At 38.1% G+C, this 19039-nt stretch overlaps 1 protein-coding gene across 5 annotated transcripts in view; it reads right to left on the bottom strand.

Annotated features, from left to right (window-relative positions):
- Positions 1–10260, bottom strand: part of LOC121388570 (protein LSM14 homolog B-like) — a 29415-nt gene extending 19155 nt beyond the window's left edge. For 3 of the 5 annotated variants that reach the window (XM_041519953.1, XM_041519954.1, XM_041519955.1), the window contains exons 1-4: positions 10036–10260; positions 4657–4826; positions 2715–2907; positions 1243–1335 (exon numbers count right to left, since the gene is read on the bottom strand). In XM_041519953.1, coding sequence (XP_041375887.1) covers positions 1243–1335; positions 2715–2907; positions 4657–4826; positions 10036–10156 — 577 coding nt within the window. In that variant the 5' untranslated portion in view covers positions 10157–10260. The remainder of the gene's footprint in view (positions 1–1242; positions 1336–2714; positions 2908–4656; positions 4827–10035) is intronic. The other 2 variants (XM_041519957.1, XM_041519958.1) reach the window with 2 other exon arrangements.
- Between the last annotated feature and the right edge of the window lie 8779 nt (positions 10261–19039).

Here is a 19039-nt window from a genome sequence, read left to right as displayed (position 1 = left end):
AAAAAATAAACCAACCTAGTAAGCAAATTATTCAGATTTATTTTACCAAACTTGTCAATAAGTAATAGCATTTCTGATGCACACAACAGACAAGTCATTTTAGGCTTCACAAAACTAGCAATGCAGAAAATGCTTATAAAATGACAGAAAAAAAGTGTTTAGCAAAACAGGCCAAAACAAAATTAAAATTCAAGTACAGATTAACATTTTTAACTGTGCAAAATATTCAACAGTGCAGTTAAACAAAAGCAAAGCTTGGAAAGAGACCAATAAATCCAATATATGTGGAAAATTTACTATTTGTAATGTTTCATAATTAAAAACATTTAAAATTAAATGTGCCTTTTCCCCCAAAGCTATAACAAGAATTTCCGAAAATTTAATCTCTCGCGGACGTAACTTTTTCGTTGTTATCAATCGATGCTTTATAGGTTGAGGTGAAATGGAGCTATACTTATTTTGGCCACGAAGTTTATCACCTTAGCTTTGATGCAATCTAATTCCACGTAGTGAATGTTTTAGTCAAATTTTCTGTAAACAATTTAAGAACATTAAATATGATCAAAACAACTTATTGTGACCACAACAGTGGCACAGGTTCACTCTCTGGGTTGGTATTGCACTTAATGAGGCCATCCGCAAAATTCAAATTCAAACTGTAAACAACTGTTTATTTATTTGTATTTTAATTTGGCAGAAATGGTGTTTCTCTTTCATTTCTGAAGTTTAATAGATAATTTGGAAAATTTGTCTGCACACCTAGAGCTATCCCCATCAATGTAGAGAGATGTGTCCTTATGGCATTTTTAATTTGGCATCCTCAACATGTTCATTACTGTTGTGTTGTCATGTAAATAAAAAGATTTATGTAAACAAAACGAAAACAGGAGATTTAAACAAATTTTTACCAAAAAACCCAAAATGATTACAAAATCACTCGTAAAAATGGCACTCAAATTAAGTGCAGTTTGTTCAAACGAGGGACGTGATGTTTAGTCTCAGGTTCAAGTGACGGATATGCATGGTGCAGTCGTGCTTGCAAAAAACTGAAAGTGCAAATTAACTTCAAATTTCAAACAAGTGGGTTCACATGGTTCTTTGTTAACACAGACTGTAAAAACATGCACAAAGTAACCACACACAACCCAGTATGAGAAGTTCAATCGTAAAATAAGTTTGTTGCTGCAAAGATTAAAACAGTGAGTAGTTTGCAGAGGGGAAGACAAATAGTGCTGTTTTTACCCGGTCTCTTGGTCAACTGCTGGGGACCCACTTGTACCCCCTGATCCACTGTCGGGGACACACGATGCCTAATAGGCGAGGGGCCACGAGAACCTATAGGAAATTTAAATCCACCACTCAAAAACCAAATTATAAATCACAATTAAAAGGAAACAAGAGAGAAAAAAAGGAAATAAATTATGCAAAATTAATCATTTTAAAAAGCACACGCACACATGCCAAACAAAAATTGCATCAAAGGTGAAAAGTCAACAGATCACACCTATACACCAATCTAATTAAAATTAGCTCCACTATTACATGTGGATCTAACAGCAGCCAGTTGGAGCTCATGTCTACCAATCAAAACCTTACTTGCAGAATGATGCCAGTGATTTAAAAATAATTTGAAAACATTCTGAATTATCCTGAGGGTATACAACATGTTTCGTGTGAGTTACGAATGCCATAAAACATGTTTTATTTTATAAAATAAATAATTTGTAATGTAAAACTGAAGACTGATTTAGTTGGGGGGGTTTTAATAAATAAAATTGAAGACCGATAACCCATCCCGTACGTATTGGTATGGTTCGCTGTACTGCGGCCACTAAAATAGACTCGCCCGATATTTTTAGAATTTGTATGCTCCCAAATAACGTTATAAAAGGCGAAGTGTGATTGGTCAACATTTAAATTATTATTTACAGACGAAATGTTACCTGGACATTGGAGACTACGCATTATTAGCAATCCGATTAAAATTAGTTCTACTGGTCTAAAGAAGGCATTTGTAATTCACATGAAACATGTCGTATACCCTCAGGATAATTTGGAATGTTTTCAAATTATTTTCAAATCACTGGCATGATTCTGCAAGGTTTTGATTGGTGGACATGAGCTCCAACTGGATGCTGTTAGATCCACATGTAATAGTGGAGCTAATTTTAATTAGATTGACCTAGACACATGCACTTCATCAGTAATTGAATGTGTGTAATTCTTGAACTGTGCCATTCTAATACAATTCCACTGCTAGAAATTACTTTCCTTGGTAAAAAAATATATTCGATTCAAAGTTATGCAGAATGAATAAGTCTTTAGGACTAAGCACACCAACATGTCAGGGCTTCTAGAATTTTAATAAAAATTCACTAGTCGAGGGATAATTTATTTTTTAATTTATTAGCCACGATTACAAATTCACTAGCCCTACTTTAAGTAAATTTATACAATTTTACTAAATAGGAATAATTGGATAGAGCTTAATAACCCTTAGATTGGGGGGCAGGATATTCATATTTACAAAATACACTTAAATACAGCAGTTTACAAGTTCTTTGTTCTTCACTAGCCGTCAGGAGTGCCGATAGCAGTTATTTACCAGCCCAAAATTGACTATCACTAGCCATAGGAGTGTGGCTACCATATCTAGAAGCCCTCCATGGTTATGTGGATCTGTGAATTGCATGTTTGTAATGCTACAATATTACCTGGACCCCCTTGAGGTGGAAGACTTCCAAATGCTGCAGGTGGTGGTGGTGGTGGTGGTGCAGCTCCTGGAGCCTGGCTGTAATGGGGGTGTCCATACATTGGAGGTGGCGGTCCATACTGCTGGTAATTTGGCTGTCCAGGGAAACTCTGCGGGGCTTGGTGCTGAACATTTTGACCTTGTGCCTGAGAAGACTGTAAAAAATTAGTTATTATTGCATTTTAGTGTTAAAAAAAAAAAAAAACTATTTATACTTTTAAGACACACTTGAATGCATTCATCAATAGAAAGATTAAATGCATAATAAATAAAACCAACGGAATCTATTTTCTTTCTTTATACATTTGCAAATAACAGTAGTGCAATCTACTACTCTAATTAAAATTTCCAGGTGACAAAATTCAAATATGGAAAGCAGTTTCACAAATCAATTTATATTACATTAGTTTAAAACCACAGACATTAATTCTGCAAAATTAAATGTCTACCATAAACATATTCAGTGTTCTTCACATGCATAGATGTTTATCTCAACCATCGTATGTTAACAATAAAATTTATTAAATTATTTATTATTTTTAAACATCTGTAGTATAAATTCCATTTCAAAAGTTTATTTTAAAACTTAATTACTAAATTAAAAAACAAAGTTTCATTGATCTAGGAACTATTGTTTGTGAGAAAGAAAGAAAGAAATGTTTTATTTAACGACGCACTCAACACATTTTATTTACGGTTATATGGTGTCAGACATATGGTTACGGACCAGAGAGATTTTGAGAGGAAACCCGCTGTTGCCACTACATGGGCTAAGCTTTCCGATTAGCAGCAAGGGATCTTTTATTTGCGCTTCCCACAGGCAGGATAGCACAAACCATGGCCTTTGTTGAACCAGTTATGGATCACTGGTCGGTGCAAGTGGTTTACACCTACCCATTGAGCCTTGCGGAGCACCCACTCAGGGTTTGGAGTCGGTATCTGGATTAAAAATCCCATACCACAGCCTGTAGACCGATGGCCTACCACTACGCCGGTGTATTTTTTGTGAGATGCAACGTGAAAACTAACAAACAAAGCATCTTATTTAAAATGTTAATTTCTATACATAGATTAGAATGCCTCATTCCAAAAAATCCTGAATACACAGTAGCTCATTTAGAAAATTGTTTAAAAGGACAATATTTAGAAGGTTATAATAAAATGGGGGTATTTTTGAAAATATAATGGACTGAAAGGCCATTTCCTGGCATCTGTGTAAAAAAAAAAAAATCCTTTTCTAATTATTAATTAAGGGTTTTTTTGGTTGATTTTTATTTTTATTGTGGTTTGGCAATATTTTTAACTCTTAAATTTCACAATACAGTTTACATATTTTTTCAATAGTTGACATACATTAGTTAAAAACATCTTTGTTAAAAATGTGTAAAAGGACGTTTTCTACCATTCTTTTTGGTTTATTGCATGTCAAGACTTCAGATGTAGGCTAAATTTTACGTGCTGTTAACTTTCAGAAGTATTTTTTCCTCCATAGACTATATATTATTCAATATTATATTTAAATGATGCAGACGTAACAACAGCTGCCTTATTGGAATTTGCAAACAAATTTGTAACTTGTTTGTTTGGCTGGCAGGCAGGAATATGTTGGTTACGTAATGGCACATCGACCAGTGTTCGCCATTTTTGTTCAAACAAGTAGGCACATTTACACTGCTCACAAATCTCGTTAGATGAAAATGGACCAATGGTGATGAAGATAACATATGTGGATAGGTCTCACTACACAGATGTCATCTGCCACAGAAATTCATGTTAAAATGACCAACTTCAAATGAAGATTGCCAATAGAATGGGTTCTCGTTGGCAATAACATACACCATTGCAAACATACATTATATCATTGCAAGAAACCGTTTCCCTCTACAAATGACTACTTTAATTACCTTAACTATGGCTGGATCATGTGGCACTCCTTGCAATGGTTGAGTTTTTGGAGGTTCACAAACATGCAAGTCCTTGATGTCACTCCCACGGAAGATGATGTATTCGAAGATTTCATCACGAGGCGGTACAGGGCGATCTGTAGGACGATCTTCTGTACCAAATGATCTCACTGAAAATATACAAATTAACTGAAGTAGTCAAATTGGTATATAGATCTATATAACAATTTGACTACTTCAGACACTTTTTTATATTTATAACCAGGGGTGCAGAAAGTACTCTCCCGCTCGCCAAATGAGAGTAAAAATTCTAACTGTAAATTTAAATTTTATTTTTATGTTGAATCCGCGACTGCATCAGCCATGCCAGAATTCAAAACCATTCAAACAAAAGGGTCATGTACTGTATTGCTGACTTCGGAGTTCCAAACTACGCCGGCGTGACGTTCCAGAAACGGAACAGTGCCAAACGGCCCCAAACAAAAACAGAACCAAATTGAACAAAACGGGTCCAAAAATTTAAAAATGTACGGTTAAAACAGAATTACAAGCTGTGAAGGATGATATATTCAATAAAACAGCAGCTATATTAATTAGTTATTACTTTGTAACACAGTTTAACCCAATACATTGAAAAGACGTTATAGCTAAACAAAAAGAAAAGAAAAAGGTACCATTTTCGCAAATACACTTAGGTGCCATTGTAGCCAATTCGGTTCGGTTTTGGCCAACAAAAATGGTTCAGTTGTGATAGCAATTCCGATTAGCACAATTTCCCCAAAAAGTATTTCAAAGGTCAATATTTCCCTAAAAAGTATTTGTTTACATCCAGAGTATGTTGCCGGTGTATTTTGAATAGATTTTTTTTTTCATTAAATACTTTGAGAATGCCACTTGAATTTTGTAAATCTATATGAAAGAAATGTGTAAAGGTTAGTCTTCAGCAGTTGGTTCTAGTCCGGCAGGCTAGTGAAATATTTTCCATTTCTACACCCCCGTTTTATAACAAACAAATGCTGCATATTAACTTGATAAAGATGTTTTTATCAGTATATTATATTACAAACTTATTGGGTAACCAAAGAATTTTAAATCTGTCAGTATCTCCAAATTAAGTTTTTGACGATGTGATTAGAAAGCTACGTCAGGTTTTTTTAGAAAGATTTTACTGCAGCACTATCATGAATCCAAGTCTCAGTAGTACTTTTTTTACATCACATTTAAACGCATCTGTTGGGATTCGAACCAGACTACCTTGGCTCGCACGTCATTGCACTAACCACAGACTGAATCAGTGAACTGGTTTTGCGCATGTCACTTGATTGGTGGTGGTACTTGTTGGTTCAGTGTCTCCATCATAAGGAACTTTCCAACTACAAGTCCCGTCACATTGACTGTCCAATCATAAGGAATATTTGGAACTCAGGTCTTCGTCCACAAGAATTATCACGAAAAACACGTGCATTTTAGGGGATTTTCAACCAAAAGTTGTTCTTTGGAAAGTAGTGCCATGATTTCATGCAATAATGAAACAGCAGAATGCACATTAAAATTTGTATTTGCAGCCAAGAACAATATGGCACTTAAAAAAGAGAGAGAGAGAAGTACTGTATTGTTCCTTTTTGTAGCGCCCGGGCGCGATGCAAAACACAAAAGAGGGCGCGCTAATTAGAGTACTAGAACACGTTTTGTAATACGTGTGAAAAATCCTCGTATCAAACTGTCAATGCGTCTGGCTCGCTGAGACATCAAAAGCTTTGCCACCGAGTCACTCCACCAGCGACGTTTTCTTGTTGAAATGACGTAGTGTACTGTACATCATCAGCTGATTTATCGAAATACATGGTACTGTGCACGTAGGCATACAGGGCCTGCGGAGTGTATTTGATTGTCACTGTGTACACAAATTATTGTCATTTGACTCCAGTTTTAAGTTTAGTTAAAGTTATCATTTACCCGTTTTTTAAACGGTGTTATGGCATCGGTGTAAATACCTACCGGTATGTTTGTACTTCCGGTTTTAAACAGCGTTACCGGAGTGTCGTGCGTTCATTCTGCGTGGAGATAACAGCAACATACATTTGATAAACGACATGTGTGACATACTGTTCACCCATACTAGTGTCGTAGTGCTTCACCCGTTTGGATTTTATTTGTTTACCGATGATAATCATTGCAAATCGGCAGTCAGGTAAGCCAGTTTTACTATTTTACGGGTACCGTTTCATAATACATTTCTCGTGATCATAGGGGGCGCTTATATTAGAGGGGGCGCTACAAATAGGAACAATACGGTATTTCTTAATGCAGTACATACAATATACACAAGACAATTACCAAATCAATGAGACATGTGCCCTGATCATTCAACATCAATAGCATGAGATGTGTCATTGTAGTAACAAGTTTATTAAATATTTTTGCAAGTTGATAATGCATAGAAAAGCAACCCACTACATTGCAAAATGCTGTTTCATTGTGTAGGCACTTTCTGCACCAATTCCTTGTTCCTCGAATTGCATTCATGATACATCAATGTGGTTTCACGATTATCCATTCTAGCATACTTCTTCAAGAGGCAGCATAGACCATTGTAAACATTATGTTCAGATTTTAGCAAAAATGAATACATTCATAAGATGTTCTGGTATTATTGTTCCTGACAGAACTATAAATGTCCTGGGTATTGTAATATGAAATAAAGAAATATCTCCACTGATGTTTTGGCAGTAAAGGGATAATAAATGCATTCATCAACATGCATTGATGCAACATCAAATCAGATAACTAACAATAACATAAAAGTAACACGTTTTCAATTAACAACACTAACAACAAATTTCTTAACAATGAATAAGAATATTTAATTATCAACAATTCTTCTTATTATATTGTAACTACAGTCAAACCCACTTATTTGCATACCCTCGGTGCTGCTCGATTTTGTGCAATTAACCGGGTTAGTCGATTAACCGATAGAGTACCGACTTTCACTTTGTAACAGCCATTCAACTACAAAGTGGCATGGGAGACAGTCTAGCATAATGTGGTACTTCATACCGGAACTATTACAGTGAACACATGTCACATGCAGTTGGATATATATAAATGTAAAAAAATATATCGATCGATATATATATAATTAGCATGACGTTTTGTTTTAATCTGCCAGACCAGAAATCATTTTTAAAAAAACCCAACCCAACAACGTCCATCACTGGGCGTCGTTTTCTAAAAACACAAACTTTGTGCATTAAATAAAAAACACTGACCATCCACTCGTGTACACAAAGTGTATTAGCCATGTAGTTAATGAGATAAACTTGAAACAGAAACATCAAAAAGTTCACGTTTCATCGGTGCACGTGTTTACAAAATGACGTCAGTTTCCGGAATTACCGGGCTGTTGATTGACCGAATGCACCTTACCATAGAATTACGTGAACTTGTATGAATTTGCTGGTATGGTGTTCTTTCCCTCCCAAAAGATATGGCAAGCTTTGGTATTATTTGTGATCCCCAAATAATGATTTTGCTATTGTTAAGCAATTAAAGTTAAGCTCGGCTAGTGAGTCGTTATCAGTTCCAGCAGTCTGCATTGCATGCATGACCGGTATAACACAATTGACTGACCTTCATGGTGCGGTCCGACTGATTGGTGTCTAACAATATAGCAGAAACTTAGGGACGATCCATAAATAACGGTCTTTGTTATGTTTGTTTTTTGACGACCTCCCCCACCAGTCTTTTTTTTTCCGCTACATTTTTTGGGAAGCAAGTGATAAATCGTTTCTTTTGCGTTTAACAGATATAGCGTACACTGCATCTAATGAATAAGTTAACAACAACCCTTTCTCGGTCACATTTATTAAAAACATAACCGCCTAGGACGATTGATCTGTAATCTTTTAATTACTAACGAGGCTTCTCAACATAACATAATTGACACAGAACAATGATTGCCCTGAACACGTCAATCGAATAGGGCCTCAATAGTTGAGTGCGCATGCGTACAAGCACACAGGCGGTACTTCTAAAAATAATAGTCTGAGAGTTACCTGTTATTGAGATGGCCTCTGATTAACAGCAATATATTGCAAACAAAACATTAGGTCTTAGGTTTATTCAACTTATTTATGTCATTCTTAAATCTTGTAGTCGGGTATTGTGATTCACCAGTAGTAACGTGCACACCATGTCATTTGCATGTCACACGTCGACTCTGTAAACAGCGATTACAGTCAGCTTGCCACACTGAGCTCAAACAAAACACATTAATCGGTGATTTATTTGAGTTTTTTTGCCAAAGTTTGATAGACTTTCTCAGTCATTTGTGACATTAATTTAGCACAAAAAAACTTTATTTATATGTGCAAATAACCGATATATAGCCTGTAGTATGTGCAATTAACCGGATGTTTTGTAGTGTTATACGGGCAAATGGTTCCGTGTTGGGTGAAAATAGTCGATTAACCGAATTATGCTATAAACCGATATGCAAATAAGTGGATGACTGTATTTGCGAAATTATAATTACAATAAAAATAAAAAACGGATTCAAGAGTTACATTCTGGGAAACCAATATTTTTTTTTTAGGCCAAACCTCCACTCCTTGTGAATTTAGACTTACTCGTAGATTTGAGGACAATGAAACCAAGGCTAGGCCTGCGACAGATACATCAAATGCATGTTAGAAACTTAAAAGCAATAAGACGCTCTTTGGCCTACAATTCTTTGACACAATGTCATTTTGAATCTGCTAACCACACAGACCATCAACCTTTTCTATCTGGATCAATGGCTAGCAGATTACGGACTTTAAAACTGTATAAAAGAAAAATGAGGAGTCACTTGTTTAATATTGTACAAATCTGATGTGGCAAACTTGGTTGACAGCAGATGTATCAGACTAAAAGAGTACTGGAAAACATAACATCTTTAGATCTTACACACCAGTGTTACTGAGTGTAATTTTAAGTATAACCTGTTCAACATTAGGCCTACTGATTACAAATACTGACGACATGGCAATATTACAATATTTATTTTTAGATACAGTAGTATGAATTACTACTGCTACTGAGCTTTACTATACCTTTAAATAACAATTTTTAAAAAACCGGCATGATTGCACACAAACCTTTAAAAATATACAAGGAAGACACCAGACTGGTTTTTGGGTCAACTTTCGTTTTAGAATTTTACAAAGAAATGTCCAAACAGAAAAGCCACAGTTTGTACATATGACAAAGTAACCGCTTTGTTCATAATCATCATAGCATGCAATATTATTAACAAGCAGCTTCAATGGACAAAAAGCAAGAAATTGTTTGTAAGAAACCTTGTTTATCAACCTAATTTAACGCTTCTGTTCTCACCTTTGGCAAGAGCAACCGTCGATTCGTTTGGATCGATGGTGTACAATATGCCTTCATATCTAATTTCGGCTTTAGATATTAAGCTAATTTTACTGCCAAGATATGGAATGCCTCCACTCATGGTGTTAGCCTACAGAAAGGCTCACACTACGGAAGGATGGTGAAGGATTGTAACAAACTATCCCTTCTCTCTACAAATGGCGTTAAATTTACTCTTGTCACCAGATGGCGCGAGTCTTCAAAAACAACACACTTCGGAATTGATCGACTCTTTTCGGTCAACGTCGGAAAACCGAGTTTTGGTAGGATAAAGTTATCTTTCAAGAGTCAGAAACATCGAGCGGCCAGCGGGAGTTTTGAATACTGTACGAGATCAGATGCAGTTTTGTTGTCCTTTCTGCGATGATAATCAGGAACTGAGTTTATATCCTAAAACTTTTAAAAAGGAACACAAGAACACTAAATAAATATTTTGGATGAAAATGTTATTAATTAAAAGATATTTAGGCTAAGTTACCACATTGATCTTTTAAATTTTTTATTATTATTATTATTATCATTATTATTATTATTATTATTATTATTATTATTTATTTTTTTAAACTTAAGCCACGTTACAGGCACGGCGGAGCATTTTAAAAAAACTCATTGTAAGATAAACGGTACCTAACGACCGCTCAAGTTGTATTCTTTGTGTATATTATCAAAATTATGCTTCAAACGCATTTTATTTCATTTACCCCCCGAGTTAAACACAATCCTAATTTACTTACAATTGTTACCGGTATGTCATTTGTCCACATACTTAATATATATATTTAGGGGGGACCTGGGCCCCTGCCCCCCCCCCCCCTAGATCCGCCTCTGTGATGTGACATTTCTATAAGAAAATATTACGTTATTTATGCCTCTCAGTATATATACGTGTGTGTGTGTGTGTGTGTGTGTCTACTTTCTCACAAACAAAGCAGCATACACCACGGCATTTTACATACCGATTATGAGAAATTGGTTTTGGGACGTGAAAAAACAGTCAGAGAATGGATCCATCGACTGGATTCGATCCTTCGATCGAAGCACCTGAGGCGATCGCTTTATACCGACTTTAGAAGCTAGGTCCCGCACCTTGTACGGTCTTTGATATACTAAACATAGGGTTCTGGTTGGAAAAGGGAAACCCAATGGGTCCTCTAGGAGGAATGATCGATTTTACGAGTGATCTGAAAGAAAGGAATATTTACATAGCACCTCAGGACATCTATGGCTATTGTGTGTGTGTGTGTGTGTGTGTGTGTGTGTGTGTGTGTGTGTGTGTATGTATGTATGTATGTATGTATGTACTGTTATATAAAATATGGTAGGAGTATCCCGTATGACGGAAGAGAGATCTGTGTCTCTCTCTGTCTGTGTGTATCTCTCTTCTCTTCTCTCCCCCCCCCCCTCTCTCTCTCTCTCTCTCTCTCTCTCTCTCTCTCTCTCTCTCTCTCTCTCTCTCTCTCTCTCTCTCACACACATACACATTTTCGATCTCTTTCCCTCCTCTTCCCTCCCCCTCTATCTCACACACACTATCTCGAATGAGTGTACAACTGAGCTACATATATCATGCCTCCTTTGCGCCTGTTGCATCCCGCCCACTTACCCGTTAAAACTAAATAGCCAATTTACGTAGGTTTCTTTTCTTTTTTTTCTCTTTTTTTCTCCTTTTTTTCTTTTTCTTCTTTTTTTGTGTGGACCTGTTTTGGACACATCCACTGGGGAATCTTGGAGGATGCGTCCAAAAAGGTTGTGCTTCAACCTGCAGGGGACTTAAGCACGAGTTAAATGGTTGATTGATTGATTGGGGATTTTGTTGTTGTAGTTTTGTTTTGTTTTTGTTTTTTTCTTCGTTATCGTCATCATAATCGTTGTCGTTATCATCATCACTATCAGCATCATTATCATAAAAGTTGTCGGCATCGACATCATCATCATCTTCGTTATTATCATCATCATTATCATCACTATCGTTATCGTCATCATAATTATCAACACCATCTTCATCATCATCACAACCACCGTCATCTTCATCGTTGTCGTGGTCGCATCATCACCACTATCGTTATCACCACCATCGTTGTCGTATTCATCATAATCATCATCATTTTTATTATTATCATCATCGTCAACATCATCGTTGTGGTCATCACCATCTTCATGGTCGTCATTATCTTCTTCTTCTTCAGCGTTCGATAGGTTGTCCCGTGAGAGTCGCAAAAAGGGCTGTTAGGCGTAGATCTTTTGCAGAGCCCCACAGCTTAGCATACATCATAATACTCACAGGCCAGATTTGTTGCCTCTCTCTCTTATTGAGTGGACAGGACTGCAGGAAGTGTTGTGGTGTTTGGTCATCTTTTCCACAATCACAGAGAGTTGAGGGCTGAATTCCAATCTTTTTAAGATGTCCTTTCAGTCCGCAGTGACCTGTTCTCAGGCCAAAAAAAAATGTGTTTGCCCGTGGCGAGACAGTAGTTGGTGGAGAGGATCTTGATGTAGATTGTATCCGCCATTTGAAGCAAGGAAGGTGGATTTTTGCCTGTTGCGGATCAGAGTTCTGGTTTCTCTGTAAGATAGATCTGAGAGGGGCTGATCTTTTTTGCTTCCCTCCTTTGCCAGCAGATCGGCGATTTCATTGCCCGCTTTGCCTGTATGTGCAGGGATCCACTGCAGAGCAAGTTGATTGGACCTGCAATGCTGAAAGGGTACCTAAGAAGAAGACTGCTTTCTTGGGATTTCTTTCCTACAGTTTCAGAGTCTCTGTAGCGTTGCAGAATGCCAGGAGTTCAGCTTTATAGTTGGAGCACAGACTTCCACCTGGTTTTGACAGTGAAACGGGAGGCAATCCTGGGGCCATGTTCCCGAAGCTATCGTTGTACATAACGACATCGTTAAGGCGTCGTGGAGGAACAGTTGATGTGCCAGAAAGTGTCAGTTACTAGCGATATCGTTATTTTAACAAGAGCTCCTACCCTGTTGTTAGAGTGTCGTAAAGTAAAACGTTTGTCGTAGTTGAGCGTGAAAAACACGGAATATTGTTTTAAACATTCGACATCCTGCACAATGACAACTGCGATGGTTGTAATGCTTTGCAATTATGGCCGTTATAGAAGAAGACAGACGGTGCCAAGAGTCTTCAGGAATAGAAATAATCGTCTTGATTACATGGATGACATTGAATTACAAGACAGATACAGAATGGATAGGAGAGTAATATTGTATCTATGCAATACATTGCAAATGGATCTCGAGAGACAGACGCTCAGAAGTGGTGCGTTACCGGTGTCGATACAAATTGTAGCAGCCCTACGTTATTATGCTACAGGACATTTTCAGGTAGTAACGTGTGAGGTACATGGTATTAGCCGGTACTCCGTTTCTAGGTGCATAAACGCAGTTTCAAAGTCTATTGTCACCAAATTGCAGAACGTACATATAAAATTCCCTTACACGGATGCTGAAATGAGAAACACAAAAGAAGATTTCTTTAAATTGGCAAATTTCCCGAACGTTCTCGGGGCCTTAGATGGAACTCTCATCCCAGTGCAAGGTCCTTCACGTGACGAACACTTTTGTTTCAGCCACAAAGGATACCATGCTATCAACGTTCAGTGCACAATGTCAGCTAATGGTGTTTTCTTGGACATCGTGGCAAAATGGCCTGGTGCAGCACCTGATGCATTGATATGGAGAAAGTGGAATTGCGGAATTGTTTGAGAATGGTCAAGTTGATGGCGGTATGTTATTAGGGGATTCAGGATATCCTATAAGACCATGGTTAATGACTCCGTTCTTGCAGCCGGTATCATGACAAGAAAGAGCATACAATAGAGCCCATAAAACCACTAGAAGCTCCTGCGAGAGGGCATTTTGGTGTGTGGAAATCAAGATGGCGGATTCTACATAAGTCGTGAAGATGCATGATGTTTATTCCAAAGCGATGTGTCCTTGTCATCGTTGCAACTGCTGTTCTTGAGATCATTTGCAAAGGTATGTTGATCCCAGATCCCCCAAATGACGTCATTGATGACACAAGTGATACACAGGTGGTAGATCACGAAGTCAATGATGCTAGAGACGATCAATTGCGAAGAGATGGAATAGCTACCCGGAGTCGACTGTTATCGGCGCACTTCAACAACTAATGTGGCTTTGTCTGAACATTTCATTAGTTATCATAAATACAAGTAGCATGGACATTGTGATAACGAATCAAGATTACAGTAGACATGATAAAGCTGTTTCAGAATCACTCCCATCTCATCCTTGTTTCACGGAAATAAACCTTTCTATTGCGGCCAGTTTTAGTTTTTCTACAGCTAAGTCACATTTTTCAACTTCTAGACGTTCCTTTTCCACCGCAAGTCTTTGTTGGACAGTCTTCAGCCTTTCTCTTTTGATGGTGACGAGTTCGACAGCAGGGTCATCAGGCAAAGGGGCGGTTTTCCTAGGTGATGACGCAACAGATTTATGATCAATCGGTTTCCTGTAATATAAAAATGCAATTGTGATAAATCATATGAAATAGGGGCGGGACATAGCCAAGTAGTAAAGCGCTCGCTCGATGCGTGGTTGGTCTGGGATCGATCTTCGTCGGTGGGCCCATTGGGCTATTTCTCGTTCCAGCCTGTGCACCACGACTGGTATATGTGGTATGCACTACCCTGTCTGTGGGATGGTGCATATAAAAGATCCATTGCTGCTAATCGAAAAGAGTAGCCCATAAAGTGGCGACAGTGGGCTTCTTCTCCCAATACCTATGTTGTCCTTAACCATATGTCTGACGCCATATAACCGTAAATAAAATGTGTTGAGTGCGTCGTTAAATAAAACATTTCTTTCTTTCTTTATATATAAGTACGCAATATGACTTTTATCATGTTTAACCTAGCCACTAAAAGCAGCCTAGAAGTACGATAAAAACTGAATATAATATAATAGGTCATATAAAATTTAATTTCTGAGATAAGTTTCGCATCTATTTCGCACCTCTGTACCAAACGACACAGGGATTTCCCATGTTACGACATGCTTCCAACGACAGTATAACGATACTGTAACTGCACGTTCGACTAACTGTCGCTCAACCTATCGTTGTGGTGTCGTTATTGTACTTTTGCCACGTCGCTAGGGCATAACGACCGACAGCTTCGGGAACATGGCCCCTGGTCTCTTGATGTAGACGCCACATCATCCATTTCGTGTGGCATTTTTCTGCAGATCCATCATTGAAGATGTGGGTCCAGGTTATTGCACGGTAGCGTTTATCTATCTCCTTCATGGCCAGAGCCTTCAGCACAATGTCACTCTAGTTTTTGTTCACAGTGATGTCAGGGATGATGGTCCTGACCTCTCCTAGCAGAGTGTTTTGGGGCCAGGTGCTTGGGTTCAGTCTTTCGCATACCTTTGGATTGGCTGTCAGAATGTCAGCTCGTCTGCGTTGGTACTTTTTAACCAGGTGGTTCAGGCTTTTTCGTTTGAACATGTTTTTGGTGAGGTCCTGAAGCCTGTCGTGCAGTGGATGGTTTGGCTGTCTCTTCATCTTTTCGGCATGTGTGAGAAGCTTTGCCTGTCTCCTGCCCTCAAGAGGCTCGACTCCAGCTGGGGTTTTTTCCATTTTGGTAATGGGAGTACTTTTCATGGCTCCAAGGATTGTTCTTAAACCAACATTTTGGACACGGTCTAGTTTGTTGGTGTGTGTGTCTTGGCTGTGGTTGCCCATGCGCTGGTCCATATTCCAATGTTGGTCTGACTGCTCCTGTGTACACAGTCTTGAGTATCTCAGACTTAGCTCACCAGTGTGTTCCCAAGAGTTTTTTCAGCAGGCTAACTTCCTGATTCCTTTTGTCGTCATCATCATCATAATTATCATCACTAACGTTATCGTCATCATAATTAGCATCATCATTATCACAACCATCAACATCATCATCTTCGTCGTCGTGGTCGACATCATCATCATTACAATCTATATCATCGTCGTTATCGTCTTGATCATTATAATCACCGTCATCATCAGCTTGTCACGACAATAATCTTAGTAATGTGTTTTGGCATTATTCATTTAAATGGAGTTTAAATGGAGTTACATCTCTGTTATAGTCGCTTATGGCTGGTAGTTTTCTGACAATATAGACTCGAGTGTGCCATACATAGAACTGAGAGCTTATCAGCACCATCTTCAAGCAGAATATCTTGCTATGTTTTGGAGCACTCGCCTGATTCACGATTCACAAAACTGTATTTATATGCAATGAAGGCTCAGGCATGTCCACTCTAGACACAGTATCTGACTACCCCAGTGACTGTTTGAGGAGGACGGAATTTGCAGTAGAATTGAATAAGTTTCTAAAAGATTCATGAACGGTCATAAAGATCAAGGCCAAAAAGAATTTACTACTCTGGTTTTCAGGAGATTGTGAGTAAATTAAGACGTCTGCCAAACTAAAGTGTTTTAGACTATTTTAATTTTTTTTAGTAATAATAAAAAATAAATAATAATAAAAAATAAAAATAAAATAAATAAACACAAACATAAGATTTTGACGAGTTACCTAAATGGTTGCGGCGGCGAGGATCCGGAAGAGTCGGTAGTCATCTCACAATGTGAGGACCTTCGACCAGTAGGCGCTCAATGGAGTGGTTGTACATGTAGTGGTCTAGTCTAGCTTATTGATATAGCTTTCCTCTATGAACCGTCACGACCATCGAAGGTGTCCTGCCTGGTCCATGATGATAGGAGTTGACGTGGGTGCAGGTCTTCTGAAGATACTAGTATCGCCCGTAGCTTGCTGAGATCCAGCCGTATGAGGGAGGAGGTGTCTTGAAAACAGACTTTAATTTCCCGGTGATGTAAATTGGGCTCTGTAGCGATATATGATTATTTCCACATTCTATATGATGAACTAAATGTGGCATCGTTTTCATGTATACACAAAGGAGACGGATACTAAATTGGCAGTAAAAGCAAAATTGGCTAAATTTGTAGTGTTTTTATCCCGATGATTAGTCAAATTAATTCAAATAATTTCTAAAGTTTTTGCATGTTCTAAATCGATTACATATTCGAAAGTTGATATTTTGGTGTCAACTGATGTTTATATTGTTGATGATCCTGGATGAAATTCCATCCTTTTTTCAACACCAGTATAAAGTTAAAGGTTTGTTTTGTTTAACGACACCACTAGAGCACATTGATTAATCAATCATCGGCTATTGAATGTCAAACATTTGGTCAGTAAGGGATCTTTTATATACACTTTCCCAAAGATAGTTTGAGCAGTTGTGGTGAACTGGTTGGAACGAGAAAACCCCCAATCAGTTGAATGGATCTACCGATGTGGTTCGATCCTGTGGCGCAAGCATCTCAGGCGAGCACTCGACCGACTGAGCTAAATCCCATGCCCAACACTAGTATGTGCTTGGAGATAAAACTATATACCTGTATATCATATATGTAAGTGACGGAAATAGATTTATTTCCTTATTCTCTTGGGCGAGTCGTAACTCGTGTAAGGTGTTTCCTTGTTTCTTTGGTTGTTTTTTGTTTTGTTTTGTTTTCTTTTCTTTTGGGGTTTTTGCGTTTGCTATTTTTACTTAGGACATCGGCTCATCCGTCTCTTGTCCTCCCTCTCTGTTTATTCCTCCCTCCTCTCTCCCTTCCCTCCATAACCCCTCTCTATCTCTCTGACTCCCTCCTCCCTCCCTTTCTTTATTCCATCCCGCTCCCCCACCCACCCCTCCCTCTCTCCCTCTCCCATCTCTCTCTCTCTCTCCCTCTCCTTATTTCACCCCGCTCCCCTCTCCTTCCTCTCTCTCTCTGTCTGTCTCTGTCTCTCTCTCTCTGTCTGTCTGTCTGTCTGTCTGTCTGTCTCTCTCTCTCTCTCTCTCTCTCTCTCTCTCTCTCTCTCTCTCTCCTGTGTGTGTCTCTCTCTCTCTCTCTCTCTCTCTCTCTCTCTCTCTCTCTCTCTCTCTCTCTCTCTCTCTCTCTCTCTCTCTCTCTCTCTCTCTCTCTTCATTTATTTCTGTTTGCATGAGGTGCAATGGGTTGCAGATGTCAGTGATCTAGGGGTTTATCTCGTCTTAATCCACTGCTACGATTCCACAACGGCACAAAATGTTTGGTCACCTTTCCGCTATCGATAGAATCGACATCACCATCAGTGATACAAGTTTACCCGATTTTACCTTGTTACCAGTATATTTGAAAATGTTTCCGGTTTTAGACGAACTAAAATATGTCAATGTTTAGGTCCATAAAAAATATGGAAAAAGTTTATTTTTAAACCTAAATCATGTAATGTTTATTCAATGTTTATTAGTTATTGATAAAATTTCTCGACTTTCGTATACTTTTTTGTGAGATTTTGTAGACAAATTACTTCTTTCTTCATTTTAGTGTAATCTTTAGATAGAAGCCATAAACGAATCATAATCTAACCTGATAATAAATCTGACAGTTTTACCATAAAAAAAATTCAAAGTTAAAAGTTAAAAGTTTATTTTAATGAATGCCACTACTAGAGCACATTAATTTATTAATCATTCCCTATCGAGTATCAAATATTGGACTACCCTGACAAATTCTTTGAAAAAATCCCGTAAGAACTCAAGAATGAAAATGTATGGGTTGATTTTACCTACTCTGTGTAAAGTTACAAATATGACTGTGCCCCCCCCCCCCCCCCCCCCCCCCGCACTAGAGGTTGTGTCCTTCACTCCAGATATCATTCCTACGGGCATGAGTAAACGATCTTTTATGCGCACATTCTCAAAGGCAGGACCGATGAGGCAACTGGACCCCCCCCCCCCCCCTCCCCAAGTACTGGGGCAAATATACTCATTCGGGCAAAAACCTTGGTGACATTCGAGCAACATGAGCTGGCCTGAACACTTATCATCATGTATTTCCATCATTCTGTCGTGGTAAATTTTATTTGTAGAATGCAAGAAATTGCATTTCTAGTTT

Source organism: Gigantopelta aegis, chromosome 14 (genome assembly GCF_016097555.1).
Source record: "Gigantopelta aegis isolate Gae_Host chromosome 14, Gae_host_genome, whole genome shotgun sequence".
NCBI lineage: Eukaryota > Metazoa > Mollusca > Gastropoda > Neomphalida > Peltospiridae > Gigantopelta > Gigantopelta aegis.
Note: the sequence above shows the minus strand (reverse complement) of the source record. Positions and strands in the feature narration are given on the sequence as shown.